Source organism: Pseudochaenichthys georgianus, chromosome 14 (assembly GCF_902827115.2).
Source record: "Pseudochaenichthys georgianus chromosome 14, fPseGeo1.2, whole genome shotgun sequence".
In the NCBI taxonomy this organism is placed as follows: Eukaryota; Metazoa; Chordata; class Actinopteri; order Perciformes; family Channichthyidae; genus Pseudochaenichthys; species Pseudochaenichthys georgianus.
Genome location: NC_047516.1, coordinates 5,905,419 through 5,928,672, shown reverse-complemented (window position 1 = coordinate 5,928,672; position 23,254 = coordinate 5,905,419). Strand labels below are relative to the sequence as shown.

Sequence of the window (23,254 nt, the reverse complement as noted above, 5' to 3'; positions counted from 1 at the left end):
AAGCCTAAAGTTCCCACGGTCCATGAACTCAACACAAGGACAGATATTAAGATGTTCATATGATTAGCCAAAATATATATTGTTTCCTTCTTTTTTTTTTCAAAGTCAAGGTCAACTTTATTGTCAATCTTTCAGTTTGTGTGTACAGACAGAGAGATCGAAATACCGTTTCCCACAATCCCGAATACAAAAAAAAACAAATATATATAAAAATATATAAAAATATGTATATACCTATATACAGGGGTGCACATAACTTTCTCAGTGAGTTACTCAAATGAGTACCAGGAGACAATGTTTGGTACTCAGGGCTGCCTGTGCAAAGTTATGTGTTCAGCCCCTCTGTTTCTCGAATGTCGATGGGAGGGGTGGGGGTGGGCGCTAGTGGAGCACGCGTGTGGAACTCGCGCCGGAAGTTGTGGCACAATTCCGTTGCACACACCGACGTTAACAGCAGCCCGTCTGTGCACACGGCGACCGGCTTTGTCGTCCAGCGATCGACGCGCCTTCTGGAAATGCTTCACAAGTCCGCCGGTACGCAAAAACGCTTAGTGAGACAATTGACGGTACGCATTTCAGATGTTTGCCGTACCTGCGTACCAGTTATGTGCACCCCTGCCTATATATACACAAACAGACACATGTATACATATGCACACATTAAGACATAAATAAAAGCACAACAATCAATATATACAAAATAACAGCCACTTCAATTTCTTGGGGAAATGTACATTAGTGCAAGAATATCAGAGCTGTGCAACAAGCCAGCAAGCAGCTGATGCAAGATGAGGAAAATAAACCACACACACTCACTGTCAGAGTATAATCAAACAAACCCACTGTCTGACGAAAAGATTACATGTTTGTGTCGCAGAGTGATTAGAACCAGAAGTGTGTACAATGGTTCTTTTTGGAGAGGAAGTGATGCTCTGATGGGCAAAGTGTGAATAAGCTCAGGATAAAGTAAATGCAGTCGTGTGGTAAAACAGAAGGGTATATTACTGTAAAAAAGTTGGATGAGCAAGATATCCTGTAATGTCACAATTATACAGTTTTTTCAACACTGACTTTGTCTGATATTGATTGCAGTTTTTGTCCCAGATGTAAAGACACAGGAACGTACCATGGCTGCCTGGCTCTGCAACCTCTCTTTGGCCTCTTCCTCCTCCAGCAGCTTCTTCCTGTTCTCAGATAAAAACACACAGATTAGAAAATACTTTACACTCTCCTGACACCTCGAAATTACCCGATATTTAAATACCAGAACCAGGGTCTTGTTTCCCTACGATCAATCTGGGAAGCTTTATGGTGCTAAACGTGATTTTTAAAACAATTTAAAGTCCTTTTGCATATTTTTTTTATGAGCATGCAAGACTTCTGCAGGACTGTGGTGGAAAAAGAATTCAGATTATTTACTTCAGTAAAAATACTAATTCCACACAGTAAATATACAAATGTTCATGTCAAAGTACTGCATCAATAATGATAAGTGATTCATCAAATATTTGAAAGCAAAGCAGCAAATCTTCACATTTAAGAAGCTGGAACTGTGAAATATTATTTAGAATTTCTGTCTCATGGTTTTAGTGACCAAATTATAATGTTGGATGGTTAAATCTATACCAAATAATCATATTTGAAAACATTTTCCCTGTGCAATAATCTGAATTTGAAAAGTAGCAAGTCAATCAATCTGTAAAATAAATAAAGTGGAGTAATATGTACACAATTGGCCTCGAAAATGTAGTAGAGTAGAAGTATTAGGTTGTAAAAAGCGAAAATTCTGCAGGACTTTTTTAAACAAATTACCACACACAACCGTTATTGAGCCATTTGCAAATTGTTAAATGAAGTAGCACTTGTCCTATGCAGTGTCACTCCTGAAATAGATGTTCTCAGGGAGAGTAGTTGTGTTCCTCACCGGTGCTCCTCGATCTGCTGCTCCCTCTCACGGTATCTCAGCTCTCGGCTCTCCTGCTCTTTCCTCTCCAGCTCCATTCGCTCCTCGTCAAAACGCTGCCTCTCCTCTGCTACCTTCTTCTTCTCCTCCTCCTTCCTCACCTCCTCATCGCGCTGGAGAGCAAACACAGACAAGGAGATGACTTTACATTTGATTTGGCTGATGCTTTTATACAAAGCAACTTACAATAAGTGCAAGATTCAAACTCCGAACCACAAAGAGAGATGTATTCACTTCAAGCAAGGCATACTGTTGGAAGTGCTGGTGAATTAGTTGCAAGGCCTGAATTCATTTCAATGCTTTTATTTTAGAATCTAATTACCAAGGTACAAACCAAACAGATGGGTTTTCAATTTGCGATGGAAGTTATGCAGATTTTTTGCTGCCCTGATATCAATTGCGATCTCATTCCACCATTTAGGAGCCAGGGTAGCAAACAGGCGTGTTTTTGAGGGGTCCCACTCGATATTAGTGGTCTCGTTAAGCCAATCTAGTCTGTTGATGTCTTTATTTACAATTTATTAAATCTATATTTAACTATATATGCCTAAACCCCGCACCTTATATGCGTAGTCTTCTAAATATGCACCGTATACAAATAAATACAGCATTGTTCTGTTATGTGAGTTCATTGAAAACTCACGCTCTTTGCACTTCCTGGTTGGACGCAAGCTGCATTTCGCTGTACTCTGTGCTTTGACAATAAAGTTGAATCAAATAATCTAATCTAGGTGTCTTGTTTTGTCAACAGCAAAAATGTTCAGAATTTGGTATTTGATTACTTTAGTTGTGGTGCTGGACCTATGTGTTTGATATGTACACTTTCTGACGCTGTGAAGTTCAGATGCAGGAAACGCCCTGCAGCCCAACAACAACGCTGTCCTTTCATATTTAGTCTGAACATGCTGAAGGCAGCACAGCTGGAGGACGTAGCAGTGTTTGACTGTTCTTCACTTCTACGATACTCCCAACACAGTCATCGGCTTTATGGAAGAGTGAGACGAAGAAAACGGATACCACTCTCCTCTTCATGAGAGTGATATCAGAAGTTTTCTTCTTCAATAATCAATGCTAACCAGAGGTGGGAAGTAACTAAGTACAACTACTCAGGTAATGTACTTAAGTACAATTTTGAGAGACTTATACTTTACTTGAGTATTTCCCTTTTATGCTACTTTGTACTAAAAGTACAAAGTAGCATAAAACAAAGTAGCATAGTACAACACTACAATTCAGAGTTAAATAGTCTACTTTTACTCAACTACATGTATTTATTGTATTTAGTTACTTTACAGAGATTAGGGTTGATGGGCAAAATGAAAAAGCAAACCGTCAGTTATTCACATCCATCAGTATATAGGCCTTTGGATTTGTACTAAAGCCGAGTGCACATAGGTTTTCTTGTGAAATGATGTAAGATTATTACCAACACCCTTAGTTTGACCTCTAAATAAAGTGAGTGCAATTTTCACAACTGATAGAAATTATTTTAATATTTTTTTCACTTTAGCTTTTTCCCCCAATGAATCATTTTCTAGTCACTCCCCTTGTCTCCCCATGCTTTATTCCCTTCCCTCCATCTTTCCTCTTCTTCTTCCATCTTGAATCCATCTCAATATTCACGTGTCACTTCCTGCTTCTTTCCTCTTGCACACTTACCTTGGCTTGCTCCCAGAACTCCTCCCTATTGATCTTCTTCATCTCCACCTCTGCATTAGTCTTCTCGTACACTGTGCCCTGCGTCGGGGGGGACGTGAAGACAGAGGATCAGTTTCAGAAATCACAGCAGGGGAACAGTGTGTGTCAACGCTGAAGTATGTCAATTTCTATATCTATATGAATTGCTCAGCATGAACTGTCTGCTTTTAAATTAACGCTTCATTCCATAAATCAGCTCGCTGCGTCATTAGGTACAAATACACCTTGCTCTAGTTGATCTCTTTTCTGTCTGTTGCACAACATTTAACATTTCATTGAGGATCCCAAAGTATGCAAACACATTCAATATGTTAGGTAGTAGGGCTGTGCAATCAATCGTATTTTAATCGCGATTACGATTATGGCTTGCGACGATTATGAAAACAGCATAATTGACAAAATACGATTATTTTGCTGGGTGCGCGTTCGCCCCTCCCTAAAAGCCCACTCGGCCACGTGGGAGTGACATGTGTTGTGAGTGTTCAGCGCGAGCGAAGATGTCAGAACAAGAGCAGCAACAAAGAAGGGTAAAACTATTTCCACTATTTGCAAGTACTTTGTCATTAAATTTCACATCGCTAAAGATATGTGCCCAGTTAGCACTGTTAGCAACCAGGGCTTCAAGCAACTTGTCAACACGTTGGACAAGCATTACGCGATGCCGTTTCGGTATTATTTCAGCAGGTCTGCGCTGCCTGCACTATATGACAAATGCCGTGGGGAAGTTGAGAGAGATGTGGCTTCAGCTGACTACTTTGCTACCACAACAGACCTATGGTCTAGCCCAGGGGTGCCCAACCAGTCGATCGCGAGATGTGTCTAAAAATAGAACAACAATATTCTGTTTTATCGTTAATGTCCTGTAACATAATCTTCCTGTGCCAGAATAATGCACTTGAACGCATCAAAGCTTTGTGATTGGCCGGCGTCACCCCATGTGTCGGGGCGTGGCTGAGGGTCTTCAGTACAGGTGGCTTGTCACCTGCCTGCGCTCATCTCTGAAACCAGAACATGTAAACAGGCTGGTGTTACTTGCAAAAAATCTTTAAGAGATGACATGAGCAGCCCTACCAGCATTTGCCATGGTGGCCTAAACATTTTTATTTGGTCTTAAATTGTAGTTCAACATTTATTTCCTGTTACTTCTGGACCATGACGGTTGGCCAGCCTTCAACGTTTAACTGAGTGGAATAATGAATATGTTTTACCAACATGTTGGCTATATGTTAAGGGGTTTTCAGTAGGTTGTGACAGTGCACTGCAACATATTTGATTTAATTTATTTTGGTCTAATTTATTTTTATTTATCATATTAATAATATATGTTTAGTATGGTTTTGGAAGTGCGCTCCAACATATTTGTTGATCTTGTTTATTGGTAAAATATTATTTGTTTTAAAGTTCAATGAATAATCGTCAAAATAATCGTGATATCAATTATTGACCCAAATAATCGTGATTATGATTTTTGCCATAATCGCACAGCCCTATTAGGTAGTATTTGGGTGAAATGTGTTGTTTAATTTGATGGTGGTGATTGAATGGTTTTGCATAACTTGGGAACAATAGGTTAGAATAAATATAATGCAGTAAAGAAAAAAAATGTATCTGTTACAATGCTAAACCTACTGAACTTAATAGGGCAAGGGCGTAATCATTTGGTGAAAATATTGAATACAGATATCTCCAAGTTGCCATTTGAAGCAAAGATTATTTAATAATTCTTCACATTTTTGGTTTAGCACTTTGAATTTCGAAGTGTTTACTAATAACTTCCTATGTTTGTGAGTCTTCCCTCTCCATACCACGTCTTTGTTGTCCTCCTCTCGGGTCTTCAGGCGGCTCAGGACGGGACTCGCCACCACCGCCGTCCCATTGGTCAGCCTCTGCCCGATGGCCGACGGCTCGATGTCCTCCAGACTGCTGGCGTTCACAGTCAACTCCACCCCCTGGACAGAGAGATCACATTTCATTCATGAGTAAGATAAGATGGACCTTTATTATTGAGATTCAGGTGTTTTAGCAGAAACAGAAAAAGAGAGAAACATGAGAATACACAAGGATAATAACATCGAAATCTATTTAAGGAAGTGGTGGCCTAGTATGAGGTATTATAATAAGGCATAGCAAAGTGAACACATTGTAAACATCTAATTGGACACTTAGATCTTAAATCTTCCCTCACCTCTCTGAATGTCTTATACTTTTGTGTTGATAATTATTCATTTATATTGTATTTTTAGATACATTTTTATGTTACAACAGTATTATATACATGTTTTTCATTCAGTGCTTTGATCTAATTATGGTCATTTTACTTAGGCCATTAAATTAACTAATAAACTTGAATTTCATGTCTTGGTCTTATTTAATGCAAATGGCTTACTTGATTTTAGCACATTACATTTTTCATACATTTAATATGAACTAATGTGTTTTATTATGTATTGTTCAATCATATGGCACAATAAAGTAGTGTATAGAAGTGTCAGTAAATACAGCTGGGTGCATGTACTATCCTAGAAAAAGCCCCATTTTAAGTCGAGGCTGTGTGGGAGCAAGAACTGCCTGCCACTTAAAATAATGACACACACACACACACACACACACACACACACACACACACGCTAATTACATCCTCCCACAGATTTACTGTGCTGTAGAGCGTTGATTTAAAAAAAAAAAAAAGGTATATAAACATTCTTTATGTGATAATAAAATAAATGCTAAAGCAGATTACTTTAAAAAACGTCAGGATCTCACCTGTAAGAAGTTTGCGATGGTGGCCACGTGGCTGGCACAGGCACACTTCCTGGCATCCGCCACGTCATCTCCGACCTTAAAATGTAAAGAGAGAGCATGACCTTAAGAAAATGCAAAAGAAGTTCAACAGCACCGGTACCATCACAGTGACGAGTTTCATTGCCTCTTTGTCTGCCAAGTGTTTAAAGGACATTCTTTCTCTTTATCCTGTTGTCATTAATAATAATAAATGATATTTATATAGCGCCTTTCAAGGGACCCAAGGTCGCTGTACATGGTACATTAGAGCCTTTAGTTCAGCTTTGGTCATGTTCACTTAATGAAACAGTTTATTATTATAATAGGCTGGATGTAATTCAGTAATCATGGCTCATTCAGACCAATTCAATACAAATGCAGCGAGCAATAATTGCAGAGAGAGAGAAACGGCTTCATTTCCTGTGAATTGATGGCAATTTATCTCTCAATAGCAACATTTAACCACTTTATCCATCTGTGGGTGTGTCTGATAGAAGAGGAGAAAGCAAGAGAAGTAGCGTGATTGTGCTTGCCTGGTTTTTAAGACATTCTGGTACTGTGATATCTAACGGTGTATTGTCTGCTGCATTTGAAAAGTGAAAATGTCCACCTTTACGCGGTTTGTTGCAGCTCTTTAGAGAATGTAAGTGCAGCAACAAATCATGCGAATAGGAAATACAATATTCTATCAGTAAAAAACATCAGAAACAGCACATCAATTTTCAAGTCTTGCCAGCATACTTGCCAACCCTCCCGATTTTCGCGGGAGACTCCCGATTTCATAGCCCTCTCCCGGTTTCCTCCCGGGGTCATATTTCTCCCGCATTTCTCTTGATTTCTGACAAAATCAGATTGACTCAGGACTGTATCCACTCGGACTTTGATACAGCTACACCATTGTTTGGTTTCCATGGTAGCACGTCTCTTTAGGAGCGTCCAGCCCACACATATGCCCCATCAAGGGTGGTGCAACATCCTTGGGCAGTGCACTTACAACTACAATGCATGTTAATGTTGATATAATACAGCTCCGGCGATCCACTAACACCTCCCCCCGCGGTGGCTCTGGATATTCTCCCGATTTCTGAGGTCTCAAGGTTGGCAAGTATGCTAGCCAGTAAAGCTAATTAGGACGTTAACGTTGCAAAATTGTAGTATAAAATCGTAAATTATAGGATACTTGGGTGGCTGGAGATAAAGAAATTACTACTATTAATTTTAATAAAAACATTGCTATTACTATTACAGGGTCAACTAATTTCCAGCTTGTTTTTCACTTAGAATATATTAAAGTTTGATTCCCCTGAACCACACAGTCTCATCACCACAGCTTTTTGCTATGCTGCTAACGACCACACAGATCAGTGAATAATAATGTTCAACTTGTGGTTAAAGTGTGTTACAAATAGAAAGTGCTCCGTGGTTGAAGTGGACACTTAACTTCATCACGGATGCACAAATTTAATTTCCGATCAGAGAGAAGTGTGAGTCATCTTTGACCCATGCTGAATTAACCGTATGATGCAAACAAATCCCCTTAGGAAATACAGCCTCAACAAGTTGTAACAAAATCACCGGCACCTGTTGTTTTGCAGGGTCAAGACTTAACAAGTGTACAGCCATGTCAATTCGTTTTATCAAGATACAAATATCACACTTTGTGGCTTTACAGTCTTTATAACATATGACCCTCTGACCTGAGACCCTCTATATTGATCAGTAAAAACTCAAAATCATCAGAAACAGCAGGAGAGCAGGGATCCTAAAAAACACATAAAAACAGCAGCTATATGATGACAAATATGTTGTAAACTAAATATATTCTTCACAATAATAAACACTGGGGTTACAGTAACATTGAATCACCTCTGACTATAATGCAGACCAATACAACACCATCACTAACTATGACCTTACTGCTAAAACATATCAAAGAATAAAGACCTCTCTGACGGTGGCAACAAAAAACCTAATAATTATAGGCATCAATACAAAATAAATGTTGTAATAGATTGCATTAGATGACACTGTACTACTACAACTAATACTACTAAAAACAGTTGGGTAAAAAGAGTAATCTAATGAGTTTCGATGTAGTAAAGACAATCTGGATTTAGTTCATACCCGTCGTTGACATGGTGTTTCTAAAGAAAAACAGGTAATTAAAAACATGCCGTGATCCTTAATGACTCCAATATTTGCCTCTAATATGACATTCTGGTGTGTGTGTGTGTGTGTGTGTGTGTGTGTGTGTGTGTGTGTGTGTGTGTGTGTGTGTGTGTGTGTGTGTGTGTGTGTGTGTGTGTGTGTGTGTGTGTGTGTGTGTGTGTGTGTGTGTGTGTGTGTGTGGCCTGAGGTGTCTGGCGTTGCATCACTCCCCCCCCCCGACCCGGGACTCACCCAGTTGATGAGGATGTATCGTGGCAAGGCGGCGGCGGGCTCCTTCAGGCTGCAGAAGCCGTACATCACCCGGGCGCTGTCGAAGGTCAGCGTGATCCCTGCCAGCCCGCCTCCTGCAGAACAGAGCACAAACGGCATCAGTCCTGCACTACTAGGTTTCATAATGCATGAGGAATTTTATTTATGCACCTGCTTTTAATTCAACTATTAATATCTCACACTGCACTGCAACTTTTATTCATGTGTTTTATACCTGTATTATTCTACATTAGCTTTATGTTTATTTTATTCTCTTTGCATTTTAATTACTGTTTTTAAAATACCATTTAATAATGTTATTCCGCTGCACTATTTCCTAATGCCCTTAATGTTTTTCATTTTTGTAAAGCACTTTGAATTGCCTTGTGTTTAAAGTTCCTACAGTATATAAATAAACTTGACTTACCCATACTTAACCATTAAATGGGCAATCAAATATAAATACACATATCAAATTAGTTGTTAGCTTTTTTCGACATTACACATCAGTGATGTCGTCTATTTATTTATTGTTTGGTATAACAATGTTGTGGTATTTTAATTCTTGCTTTTAGGATGCCTATCACCATCTGGCAAAGGGACTATCGGTAAAAACTAGCCTTTTGGCTAATTCGAGTACTTTTACATGTTTTTAATATGTTGATTAATGTACACAGTCCCTTGTTTTAAATAAATCAATTCAATTCACCCATACTACACATTAATACACCCTATCACACCTTTATTACACCACTGTCATAAGACCCATATTACACCCATGTAATAACATCCATATAACATCTTAATTACACTGTTACTATACCCATATTACACTGTTATTACATCCCTATTACACCCATATTAAACTGTTTTTATACGAGTTATCCTATATAAATGATATTATTCAATCATTTGACTTAGACAGAGGCCATACTTTTACATTCTTCTGTGAAAACTCCTGACCTAAGGTAGTATGTTGAATGCTTGACCTTCACTTATATTGTGAATAATGTGTTTTACATATTTGGATTGCTACTTTCACTAAAGGAGAGGATCTAAATACATTTCCCCCCACTGTCTGCAGAGGAGCATCGTGTTGCAGGCTGCTAGTTGTTTGCCTCAGAGTATGATCCTGATCCCTGTATCTATCTGTGTAGCTGTCAGAGCACACATACAAACACACAAACATGACTCTGGTCTCCTCTGATCTGAGGAGGCAGATAGATTTCCTCTGAGGTTTACAGCGCGGATAAACCGGTGCGTTTCCTCTGAAATATTCACACGAGGCGAACTGAGGCCGCAGCTGGCAGAAGTGCCTCTTTATCCTGCAGCTCTCTAGCATTAGTGATGCAGACACTTCACTGTAGTAGCACAGTTTATTCCTCTCATGTGATCAGTTCATATTCAGGAATCTGCGTTGATGATTGCATGAGACTCACAGAATAAGCTGTGCTTTTAATCAAAAGTGCATTAAGTAAAACCACGATGTTAGGGAAATAATTGTCCTAGACTCCTAGATATGACGTACAGGACCAACCCTGACGTCTGTTTATCTCCTAGGACATAGGCTGCTTCAGCCATAATGTTATTGTTCCCATTCTGTGACCGGGCGACACTAGGTCACAGATGGTCTGTTGTTGTGGGTGCACTGGGACACTTCCTTCTTTGTTGTTTGTGGACTCCAAGGTATGACATCCTCGAGGCCATAAGTGACGGACGCAAGTGACTCAGTGTGCCCAACTGTTTAAACTATCTTATCAAGATATGTTGATTACTCTGTGAAACCAGTTCAATGGGCTGACGAGAGAGAGGCGCTGCAGAATTGACGTGGCAACCACCCGTGCCGTCAGACCGTGACTGCTGTGACTTGTGATGTGAACTCTCCGGCCGTAACTCCAAATAAATCATCAGTGTTTGACATCGAAGCTCCTGCTCTCCCGTGTCTCCTTCCTGAGTCGGTGACTCCCACTGCATTGCTGCACAGAAGTTTCCCTTACACACGAGACACGTCCAGCTCTTGAATAACATCTACCACATGTTTTAATATATCTAAGGCGAGACCAAACCAACCATATCTTACATACGGGCTTTGGAGCCATTTGCTGTGCCAAAGCGATATAAATACATTGTTTAATTACAAACAAAGCTCCATTGAAGTTATATATATAAACATTATAGTATGATTCAACTGGCTAGGAGACTCCTATGGTTTTGTGCTAAGAATAAATACGGAGATCATAAATAGAAAACTCCACATGTGGGGAAAATCCCGAACATGTGTATATTATTTACTCATTTAGACATACCATTATGCAATGATATCATGAAAGGGAGGAAGAAGAAGGAGCCTTTCATGCTGTATGTGTGTTTATCAAATATGGAGTAGTCTCATTAAGCTGTAATGATCATGCAGCGCATCATTAACTGCTGTAATGAACCCCGCGCTCTGATGGCTCAGTAACAATCAGGAGAACAAAGATCGTTTCCCCCAAAGCAGCAGCAGACCCTGCAGAGCTCATCAAAAGTTACAACCGCAGGTCTGCAGCAGCAAATTACAGCCGCGCCACACATGGTGTTAACATGCTTATCCACAGCCATGTTCATGAAGACACACAAAGAAAGAGAACAGCCAGATGTGTCATTTGGGAGAGATGAAACTAATGGACTGGATTGATGATAAAACATTTAAAACGTACCTCCTGATGATGCCAATTTCAAATCATCGCTTTCATCCTCATATGTGTACAAGGCCCTGTTAGAAAGAGAGGGAGAGGATGTGTGAAAAAACAAGACAAAGTTTCCCCTTCAGAAACAATACAGTATAATTTGGCATGCGTTTTTATAAAGGACTAAAACATATGTATGTATTCATTGATTTAACTGCAATGCATTTTTCAATAGGCCTGAAAGAATTAGTCCAACAATGGATAATCAATTTAGCGATGCTTCAAGCAACAATACTTGAATTCAACCGTCATTGCAGTAGCCAAGCACTAACATTAGCATGCTAATATGCTAACTTCACAATAGAACACAATTTGTTTGTGATTATAGTGTTTACGATGTTCACAATAACAGTATGGCGTGTACATTTAGAATGCTAAAGCAAACAACATAGTACATTGTATAACTGCAAAACATCAGCATGTTAGAGGCCAATATTAGCATTTAGCTAAAGCCCCAATGTGCCCAGAAACATCTCAGGGAGCAGATAGCATGTAGATTCTTGTTTTCACATAATACAAATGTAGTAAGCAGACACTTTCGCCCAAAGTGCATTTTAACCACTACTATCTATGACCAAGAGGTAGGAGTTAACAACAAGTGTAAGTGCATCCCTCTGAGTGCAACAGAACAGGAGTGTGGAGTGCTTTCCTGTTTATAAGGAGCCATCTCTTCTACTGTATATCAAAAGGTATTTCAGGCTCATATTTGCAATGTGTGAATTAGCATTTCCTGTAAACACTGCGCTGCTAGTACTCACAACACAACCATGCTAATATCTAATAAACATTAGAAAACAAAACAGATGCTTCTTGGTGAAGATGGCCAAGAAAACAGAGGTCAACAGAACAAGTGACTCCCATCGTCACCAGACACAAGTGTTACCCTCTTTAGGAAGACTAATGGCGCGTTTCCACTGCAGCCCTCGCTCGGTTTGGTTAGGCCTTATTATGCCCGGCTCACTTTAATGCTGCGTTTCCATTACAGTTTAGGAACTGGGGCAGTAACTATAGTAACACAGTGTAGGCGGAGCCGTGACGTCATCTTCAATGAGCGCCCCAAAAAACAACACAGCCATTAGCTCTTAGCACTCAGAGCTCACAGCTCTTCATATCTGTTCAGAAACTAGACAAAAGTTAAACAAGTACAAACCACAGACTGCCTGTGTCATGGTGAATACAGTCGCTGCTTTATTTATGTCTGTATAGGCCGTTGCTGTGAGTGTGGACGGTCGGAGCATATACAACGTTAGCTTAGCCAAGCTACATTTAGAAAACACGCATTTTAAAAGGGTTTTTCGCCTGCCGTCTGTCTGCAGACTTGTCAAAGCATTAATTCATGGTTTTTACTAACCGGTATCAGTATGTTGTTACTTCGGCATCATTTTGAAACGTGTATTACAATTAAATCACGGTCAAATATGTTCATCTTGTTGTAGTTGTAGCCCCCTTGCCAGCGATCCTCTCTCTAGTTTAGCATACTCAGCCCGACTCAGCCTGGTTGTTCCTGGCCCTAGAACCACGATTTAGTCGGGCCAGAAAAAAGGTGAAAAAGTAGCCCCGGGCCAAAACTAGGCCAAGTGGAAACGCAACCAAAACGGGGCCCGCACGGCTCGGCACGCTTAAAGCGAGCTACCCGCTGCAGTGGAAACGCGCCATAAGAGCTGTTTTATTTGCTCAACTGTGTGTGTGTAAAGCAGATTACAGAGTTTGATTAATGACTGTGGGAACTCTGTCTGTCTCTGTCTTGATAATACAAATGCACATCCTTAACAAACAGTTTCATACCACTTAGTGAGGACATTCATTGACATAATACACGCCCTATCTATCTAAAACTAATTCTACAACCAAGACTAAATGTCCTCACTTTCCGGTCTAAAGCTTCACACACATTACAAAGTCAAACACTGACACACTGTAACAAAATGTCTCTCTTAGTTTGACCTCTGTGGTCCTCTCTACTGATGTCTTTTTTCCAGACAAAAACTTTCCAACTGCCACAGTTTATAGCAGGCGCTATGTACTCACTGCATAATATAAAATAAATGACATGAATGCCCACACACCCCCATATGCATTCACACACACATTCACCCCTGACCTCCCAGGCTGAGGTTAGAATAAAGGTGACGGAGATTACAGTTTAGCTGTCATCTGCAGATTAAACGGTTTCCTGTGATGACCCTGATGTGGGATCTATTAACCTGCAGGTCAGAATGCATTTATTACAACTAAAGCTAGGTTTGTAGAAATAATATTCATATACATAATGTATTGCAAAGCTGGAAAAAAATCTCCAATACTAGTTTTTGTACTGAGGCCCAAATCTAAAGGGCGTATCATCTGTATGGTGGCCATTAAGGGACATCTCAAACTCAGCTCCATACTGTCAAACTTGTTTTAGCTTGTATCCGTCTAAATTCGACCTCGTCAGCTTCAACTATATTCAATATATCATTTCTAACATATATCTTTTTTTTCTTTTCTTAAAATAACCCCTCAATAGTTCAACATGTATCTTCCAAATGTACTTGGGTGTAGCATAAAGTAGCATAAAATGGAAACACTTGAGCAAACGTGCACTAACGTATAGAAAGAAAGCAAGCTAGTGAATTTCCACCACTGGTAGTGTATTTAGGTATAAGTGATTGACCATCTGGTACGTGAAGTGGAGTAAAAGAGGATTTAAAAGTGTCAGAACTTCCAGTTATTAAATACTGGGTCTGGATGGAGACAATGAGTTCATTGCTTGAAATAGATTTTTTCTCCATATGAAATGCATGCTGGGATTGAGGTTAGGGAAATTACCCTTTAATCTATTAGGGTTTCAACTGGAGATTATCAACTGGAGAGCAGTGCACTGTAGATTATTGAAGATTATATTTTTTAAACTGCAATAAAAACTATTCACCAAACTCATAATCAGCTCAAAAGCTCAATGATTGCATGCATGTATATCGATTTAAGTTTCATTTAAGTCTGAGTGCACTTTATATATTTGCATTGGATTATGCATTTCTTTAAACATCAGAAAAACAAATGAGAAAGTCTTGGTGATGGGGGTGGATTTAGGAAAAAATGTACCCTCAATCTGGGGGAAAACCCTGCAAGAACTGCATTGTGCATCAGATCACCACTTTTCTTTTAAGATTATTTTCATAAAAAATACCAAACCTTACAATTACAATTGAACAGTTGGAAGGGAATATACTATTTTCTGATTATCTACAAATTCAGTAAGGGTTTCTTAGTTTACCCATATGAAATACATAGGGGAAACATGACAAGTCAGATGTGAATTGTGATACTGAACCATTTTGCAATGATACAACATGAAAATATAAGGTTTGTAACATGTCAAACATCACTGTTAGTATGCATACAAAAATACCAAGTATATACATTTTTCGGAGTAACACTGGAATCTTAACAGCGTGATTTGTTTCTCACAGTGGCATCCACCATTGTAGTGTGAGAGGCGGGTATTACCAGTCCAGATGACCTCATGTGTGTTCAGCCTGAAGCTTTAGTCTGGCCAAGGTCTGATTTTCTGCTGACCTCATCCCCCCCCCCCCCACCCTGTCTGTTTCTGACGAGTCACTCTGTGTTTTTTCTCCCGCTCTCCTTGCCAAACTGCGCATTTCATCACCAAAATCTCCTTTTCCACTATCAGCTCCATTTCTCTATCATCAGTTTGATCATTTTCGGTCACAGGCAGCTGCTGTCAGCATAACAAAAGCAGTAAAAGCCTTCTGCACACTCTGTGCTCCAACTGGGAGACTGGCAACGTTACCATCTGATGAACAAAGTGAAGCATTTAGCAGATTCAGAGCCGGATATTTTTCTCATGAGTTAGTGGAGTCCAAAATATAGCTAAAAAGAAATTGAATATTGGTCATGGTATTTGTTTATATGCAGATTTTGTAATGTGAACATGCTACAGCTGTGATTGATGAAGTCAACAATTAGAGGCCCTAAATAGGGCTGCTCGATTATGGCAAAAATCATAATCTCGATTATTTGGGTCAATAATTGTAATTGTGATTATTAAATGCGATTATTCATTGACTTTGAAGACATCCATTTATTGAAAAAAAAATGTGAACAGTATGTTTTTAACAGTTGATTACCCTGAACTTTAAATATAATTCAACTGAAAAAAAAAAAAAAAAGTAACAATAATAATAAAAAGATAATCATTTTATTTCGATTACGTTGTTTTCGTAATCGTTGCAAGCCATGTTCGTAATCGCGATTAAAATACGATTAATTGAGCAGCCCTAGCCCTAAAGCTGATTTATGTATGTCATGTTACTCACCAAAAATCATGAGAAGCACTCTGACCATCAAACATGGAAAATATCTATATCTATGCTGACGACAGTGACTACTATTATTATAATTGACAGATAAAGTAGCAGCATCAACACAAAATCAGTAAAAAGCTTAAGGGTTGTTTATAGACAGAAAACAAAAAAGAGTATGTCAAGAAATAAGAACATGTAAAAAAGATAGATGAAAAAAAAAAAGGTTTGAGTGAAAGAGAGGGAGCGTGTTCGAGTCTCACTTGCTCACTAGATGCTCTATAAATAATTCTCTTTAAAGCAGACAGTTGTTTATTATTCATATAAAGCCCTCATGACCTATAAACAGCTGTGTGTGCGGGTGTGTGTGTGTGTGTGTGTGTGTGTGTGTGTGTGTGTGTGTGTGTGTGTGTGTGTGTGTGTGTGTGTGTGTGTGTGTGTGTGTGTGTGTGTGTGTAAGCACGTGCAGCTGTGTATGTAAGAGGAAGAGGAGAGGAAGTAAGACGAGAGCAAAAAAGAATGAGGATGAGGAGGACATTTAGGGAGAGTGAGGTAATGAAAGAAGAGATGGCACAAAGGGAAAATGGATGGAGAAGGAGAGGAAATTAGAATAAAAGGATAAGAGGAAGACAGAAAATTAGACAGAGAAGAGAGGAGGCAGGAAGGTTAAAAGTGGGCGGAAAGGAAGAACGAACAGCAGGCAGTGGGATGCAAGATTAGAGGAATATTGAAGAATTGAAGAGGACTCAATTAATCAAATAATCACAAAGGTAGCGGTCACAATCATTGAGCTCTTCTATTTATCACTATGACCTTAACAAGTTATCTTTTCTTGTAAAGGTAGCGAGGGAATTTGCAAGAAAAGTTCTCCTTTAGCATTGTCCAGAAAACAATACATTTCTTCTCAGCGATTTTGATCTAATTTGAGCACAACCTACACAGCCATTAACATCCCGCCTCGCTTCAGTGACGAGCTAACCAATCCAACACAGTCGATGTTTACAGACAAAATAAAGGGGTTTAATAAAGTGCACCAAAACAATATAATGTTAACTGTAATTCAAAAAGCCATTTAGCAACTGTAGGACGCTTTACTCCTTATCAATGGGAGCCAAAGAAGAAGTCATAACTAATTAATAAAGAGTGACCAATTATGTGGATTGATTGGTTTTATAAAATAAATATTACACTGTGGTTAATATCCTGTTTTCAACCATGCTTCAAACTAGGGGTGGGCGATATTGAAAAATATGTTATCACGATATTTTCAAGCAGTATCACGATAGACGATATATATCACCATATTTTTTAATGTCGGTTATTATGGTTATTTTTCAAGTTACTTAACAGAACAAGCACCTACAAGGTAACAGAAACTAAAACAAAAAGGAGTAACTGACCAAAATAGCATTTCAAGCTGGTTTTATTTCAGAAATGAATCCCTGAATGAACAAGTGAGCAGTGAACATCAATAAACATGAAAAGGAGGGTAAAACATAACTAAGTAAAACATAAAACATCAATGAGGAAAAGTCAGTGCCAAACAATTAAAATGTAAACTTTAGAGTAGACTTGAAGTGTAATAAAAGACTTTAGCATAACTGAAGGGACAAACATAAAACGCCACGGCGTCAGTTATGTCTTTCCACCGTTTGCTAGTCTTTTCATAAGGAGCCCCTTTCTGAAATGCCTGCCCTATGGTTGCTCGCTGCAAAGAAAGGGGGCGGGGACTTTGGGAGCGTGTCAAACAACTCGGACTGAACGCAAGCAGAGGTGCGCTGACATTATGAAATCGATCGGGCTTGATATATGGTGAAATTAAAATCAGTAGGTGAGGCTGGGGGAGCGGGAGGGGAAGAGGCTCTCCGTCCGCTGTCATAGCCCCCTGCGCCGCGCACGGAGAGCCTCTTCCCCTCCCGCTATTTTTTTTTTCTATTTTTTTTTTTCATTTTTTTTTTTTTTTTTTTATCACGATAGGACGATATCTCTGAAAAAGCATATCGTGGAGACCTAATATCGTCACGACGATATATATCGTCATATCGCCCACCCCTACTTCAAACCATGACTTTAACACAATTATAATTTCACTAAACCAATCAGGTTGTTTTTGTGCCTGAACAAATGATATTTCAACAGTGATGTGTAACAGCTTTTGGAGGCAAAGACCACATTTTGGCATCAGATCAGAAAAAGCTTGTTTGTGTTGTTGTGGAGTGCATGGAGACTCTTTGGAAGAGGGTGGGTACTTGTACTTTACTTCTGTATTTTCAAATTATCTTTATTCGTTAACTCCACTACCATTTTGTAGGAAAGTGTTGTACAAAAAGTACATTTATTTTACAGATTTAGTTACCAACTACATTGCAGATTTAGATAATTAATACAATATAAAAATCTACGTATACATTATTATATATTATATATGTTAAGCTACTCAGTAGTATATACAGTTATTCAAATAAACTCCAATAATGTAATATATATGTTGCTTAAAAGTCGCATTCTGCATTATGAGTATTTTTACTTTTGGTACTCTGGTATTAGTGATGCCAATACTTTTTTACTTTCACTCAAGTACATTTTGAATGCAGGACTTTTACTTGTATCTAGTATTTTTATACTATATTATTGCAACTTTACTAAAGTAAATCATCTGTACTTATTCCATCTCTGATCATGATCGTATCTTTAGAATCAGTTTTTTTTATTGTTTTTCTATTTTGCATTATCTATTAAGGTACTAGTGTAGTACTTTATATTTTAAAATGGAATATTACATAATAATAAATAAAGAGAGGCAGCCTTAAAGCATACACACATATAGCCCATGCATCTATGTATGCAGGTCACAGGGGCTCAGTGAAGGCTTCAGTGAGTATGAAAATGATGTGAATCACAAGCTGTCATCAACTCAACCCAACTGCTACACCTAGGGAAAATATAACATTTATAGCACAGTGTGTGCACACACACAGTGCACACTTTGCATGATGTGTTTAAACCAGGTGTGTGTGTGTCTGTTTTTGTGCATGTGTGTTAGAACGTGCATGCCATGCCCACGCTGCCTTTGATGTGAAAAAGAATCACTGAAGTGCATTCAACTGGAGGCGGAACAACCGCTTTCCTCTCTAATCTGCTATTTACTGTAGGAGGATGTGTGTGTGTGTGTGTGTGGTGTGTGTGTGTGTGTGTGTGCTGTGTGTGGTGTGTGTGTGTGTGGTGTGTGGTGTGGTGTGTGTGTGTGTGTGTGTGTGTGTGGTGTGTGTGTGTGTGTGTGTGTGTGTGTGTGTGTGTGTGTGTGTGTGTGTGTGTGTGTGTTATTTTAGTATCATGTTCAGGGTTAAAGATTTGTACATGATATGAAAATGTATTGTTCATTTATTAAAGTAAGGCAGAGCTTGATATAATACGCCTCCTACAAAGTGTTATACTCAAAGTGTAGAACTAACATACAGCCGGAAAGTGACGGGGACACGCTTCGTGGGGAAAATCTAAATGATTGTAATTTCATGTCCTTAAATGTGTGGAGTCTGGACTTAATCATCCTCTCATTGAATCTTCAAATGGCAATTTTGAAGAATGACTTTACCTTTCCTCCTCCTATTTTTCCCTTCTGTATGTCTCCACACACACACACAAACACACACACACACACACACACACCACACACAACACACACACACAAACACACACACACACACACACACACACACACACACAACACACACACACACACACACACACACACACCACACACACACACACACACACACACACACACACACACACACACACACACACACACACACACACACCACACACAAAGGTGGATGTTTTATTATCCACAGGAGTCAACAGGAAGAAGCTACAGAGAGTTATTTTAAGATGAAAGCTGATCCACATTGTCAGCCTTAAAAAATCACAAATTCTAACTACTAACAGAGCTGATTTTAAAATACCAGAGAGGATGAACAAACAGCATCTGGGAGGAGGAAACTGTGAATGTCATTTACAGGAACAGGACGACTCGGGTACTGAATAAACACTTCTGTGACAGTCTCAACAAACACAGGACAACATAACACAACACCTAAAACGTCAATTCCCCCAACCTGGAGTCAGGAACTGGAAAGAAAATCAGTTCTGAGCAAACATCTAATCTTCATATTTGTCTAATTTGTATTATTTTGTTATAATATGTAGGATCAGCAGTACATATCATGGCTTGAGGGCTGTTGAATAAAAGAAAAAAGGAGGTTGCCAAGATAAACCCCCCCTATACACACACTCCACGGGGCATGTCACCATGGCAACCGTGCAGCATCCCCCATCGTTATCTCGGCAACAGCAGTTTGTGACCTGAGGGGAGCGAATAAACTTAACGCTGTTAAGATAGAGATGATGGGAAAGTGGAGGGTTTAGGGCAGCTGAAGGGCAAAACACACACACACACACACACACACACACACACACACACACACACACACACACACACACAGACCACACAGCATGAAGAGAGAGAGTGTGGGTGTGTGTGTGTGTGTGTGTGTGTGTGTGTGTGTGTGTGTGTGTGTGTGTGTGTGTGTGTGTGTGTGTGTGTGTGTGTGTGTGTGTGTGTGTGTGTGTGTTTGTGTGTGTGTGTGTGACGATGATCCAGCTGGATCCACTTAACCACTTCAAAAGGATCTGCAGACATGACCTCTGTCTCCTTCTGTCTTTCATACAGCAGGAAGTAAAACAAATATATTGCAGTATCAATTCAATCTTATCAAACAGAGCATGTTTGGGGCATAACATTGCAATAACTTAACATTTCAGCTCAAGAAATGATCTAAAATGTCGTAGTTGTTGTCTAACTGTCTATTCCTCTCCTCTGTAGCTTCACACAGACTGCAGATGGCGCTACTGATGTTTTCTGCAGCAGGGATTAAAAGTCAGTCAGGTAGGTCATGTCTTTTGCTGGTATTGCCCACAGAGAGGCGTGCTTGGGACTGGGTATTTTCTTTTTGCTAGAGTATAATCAATACAAAGGTTTCTGTTTCAACACTACTTTAAAAATATACAAGGTTTTCTGCAAAACCATTTTTCAACAAAAGGTCTTAAGTATTACATTTTGTCTCAACAAAAGCTACCATAGAAGGAAGCTTTCATTGTTTTGTTGATACATATAAAAGCTGCTTGTTCTTTGGCTATTTTACAGAGCTAGTAGACTGCAGGAAATAGCCACAGCCTAGAACTCTGAGTCCGCCAATGACAAAGTCACTCTACTTCTTACATTAGTTACCAATCCAACTCATAGTGATGACAATGGATTTCAAAATGGAAGTACGGTGGTAAAATTGAGTACAAACTCTCCCCTGACAAAGGTTAGCTGGTTTTAAGCAGTGTGTGTGGTGGCTGACATTATAGCTGTAGGCACCCCGTGAGATTGTGCTGTACTACAAACCAGTTTACTAGAATGACCTTTACACAAAAGAAAATAGAAGAGAACACTTTGAGTCTTGAAGCTCACCAGGTTGTTTCATGTACCAGAGAATAAACTGTTAGCATGGGAAGTGAGGATTTTCACAACTGCACCTATTTTCAAGGTGCATGAGGAAGACAAATACTCTAAAGAGGTACAACTTTGACGAGACTCAGTACTTGCAGTACCCCCAAAACGTTATAATTCCAGGGTTCGCCTAGGCAATGAAACTCAACCTTCCTGGCACTAATGATGTGATCACATGTCAGAGATTCCAAAGACAGGTGTAGTTTAGAATTACTTTTTAAATAATAAACTGAACTATGGAAAGAAAATAATTGATAGTATTTGACACTGGCTTTTAGTGCTCGGCAGTACTTCATCCATCCAACAGATACATTTTAGTCCAAGAACAACAAAAAAGGTAGCCCCAATCTGTGCTAGCATGCTACAAGCTAACAGAGCTTCTCGAATGTCTTCTGTTGAAGCAAACTGGGATTTTGGATGTTATAGCGTTGGATATCTAAAGGTTTTGTATGTCCATAAAGTAGGCATAACGCCCCAACATCTGATGTGTATTCTTTTGGATTCATCTGAAACAGATCTGCAACACAGTTGCTTAAAATTATAAGTTGAAGCAGTCCTTGGACATAACATGGCGAACACTCGGAAGCTTTTTTGACAGAGGACTTTAACATTTGAATAACATTTAAATACTATGAACAACTTAGTATTTTGTGTGTTTACTTAACCAGTTTTTTAAAGCCCTATACATGTAGGAAATGCATCAGTTGCTGTAAGAGTACCACAGTAACATGGCAATAAAAAGGGCTAGACATAAATGTTCGAATCCCGCCCAGGTATCAGCCTGGTGGCGTTTTTCTACTTCCAGGCTTCTTGGACACGCGTCACCAGACAACGGATGTCATGAGTCCTGCCAGAAAGCACTTTACTGCTGCCAGCCTTCCTACTGACTCAGTGAAGACAAAACACGAGAGAGAAGAGGCAGACTGCAGAGGCTTATTTAGAAAAAGAGTCAGCAGTTGGCTACGACAGTGACAGACATTAACAAAGTGAATGAAAGAGAGAGACGAAGGTTACTGTTGATCTCATCGTCTACCCAATAATCAGTAGAGCTTCCATACCTAAAGGTTGTACATTGTGAAACTATTATACCAGGAAAAAGCGTAGAAGTACACTCAAATACAGACATGCAACAGTGGGCATTGTTTCTCTGTATGTTTTCTCCAAATATAAAAGTGAAGCACGCTTTGTTCCCAACAGAAAATCCATTATTTAACCTCTGGGTTTGAGAGTAATGGATTCCTCTAGTGTTTTTAATGGCCAGAGGAGAAAGAAAAATGACATATGTGCGGTTAAAGAGATACGCAGAACAGAGAGACAAAGAGCTGTACGCATAGAAGCAGGCAAAGAGCCTTGTGGGATAGGACGGAAAGAACTATGGGGGATGATTGAGTATTCTGGCAATGGCTGTTCTTACAGAAGTCAGATAATGTAGCGTGATTTATTGAGTGAAAACCTCACATGGTGACTTAACGCGGAAGAAATGAGGCAGACAGACATGAGGATGGAGAGTTACGGGTAAAGTTTCAGGGGGAGTAAAGAAAGGGCATTAGGGAACAGCCGTGACTCCTGTTCCTGTCGGTCTGGGAATGCAGAAAGATGCACGCCAATGGCATGAGTAAGACACAAGAGAGTGACTGGTGTGAAAAGCAGAGATGGGAAAACAAGACTGATTATCTGTAGGAATGCTAGTGCCACGACAAGGCTGTAATGCTCATTTCAGAACAGAAAGCAGAAGTGTTGTATTGAGGCAACTTCCTTTTTCATATTGATGCAATGATGTGGATTGTTGATATGCAAGTCGAAAGTGTTT

General features: G+C 39.4%; 1 protein-coding gene across 5 annotated transcripts in view; it reads right to left on the bottom strand.

Moving 5' to 3' along the window:
- dbn1 (drebrin 1) overlaps positions 1-23,254 on the bottom strand; it is a 99,366-nt gene that overhangs the window by 12,108 nt on the left and 64,004 nt on the right. For all 5 annotated transcript variants that reach the window (XM_034098810.2, XM_034098812.2, XM_034098811.2 and 2 more), the window contains exons 2-8: positions 11,557-11,612; positions 8,843-8,955; positions 6,425-6,499; positions 5,467-5,610; positions 3,623-3,700; positions 1,925-2,076; positions 1,127-1,184 (exon numbers count right to left, since the gene is read on the bottom strand). In XM_034098810.2, coding sequence (XP_033954701.1) covers positions 1,127-1,184; positions 1,925-2,076; positions 3,623-3,700; positions 5,467-5,610; positions 6,425-6,499; positions 8,843-8,955; positions 11,557-11,612 — 676 coding nt within the window. The remainder of the gene's footprint in view (positions 1-1,126; positions 1,185-1,924; positions 2,077-3,622; positions 3,701-5,466; positions 5,611-6,424; positions 6,500-8,842; positions 8,956-11,556; positions 11,613-23,254) is intronic.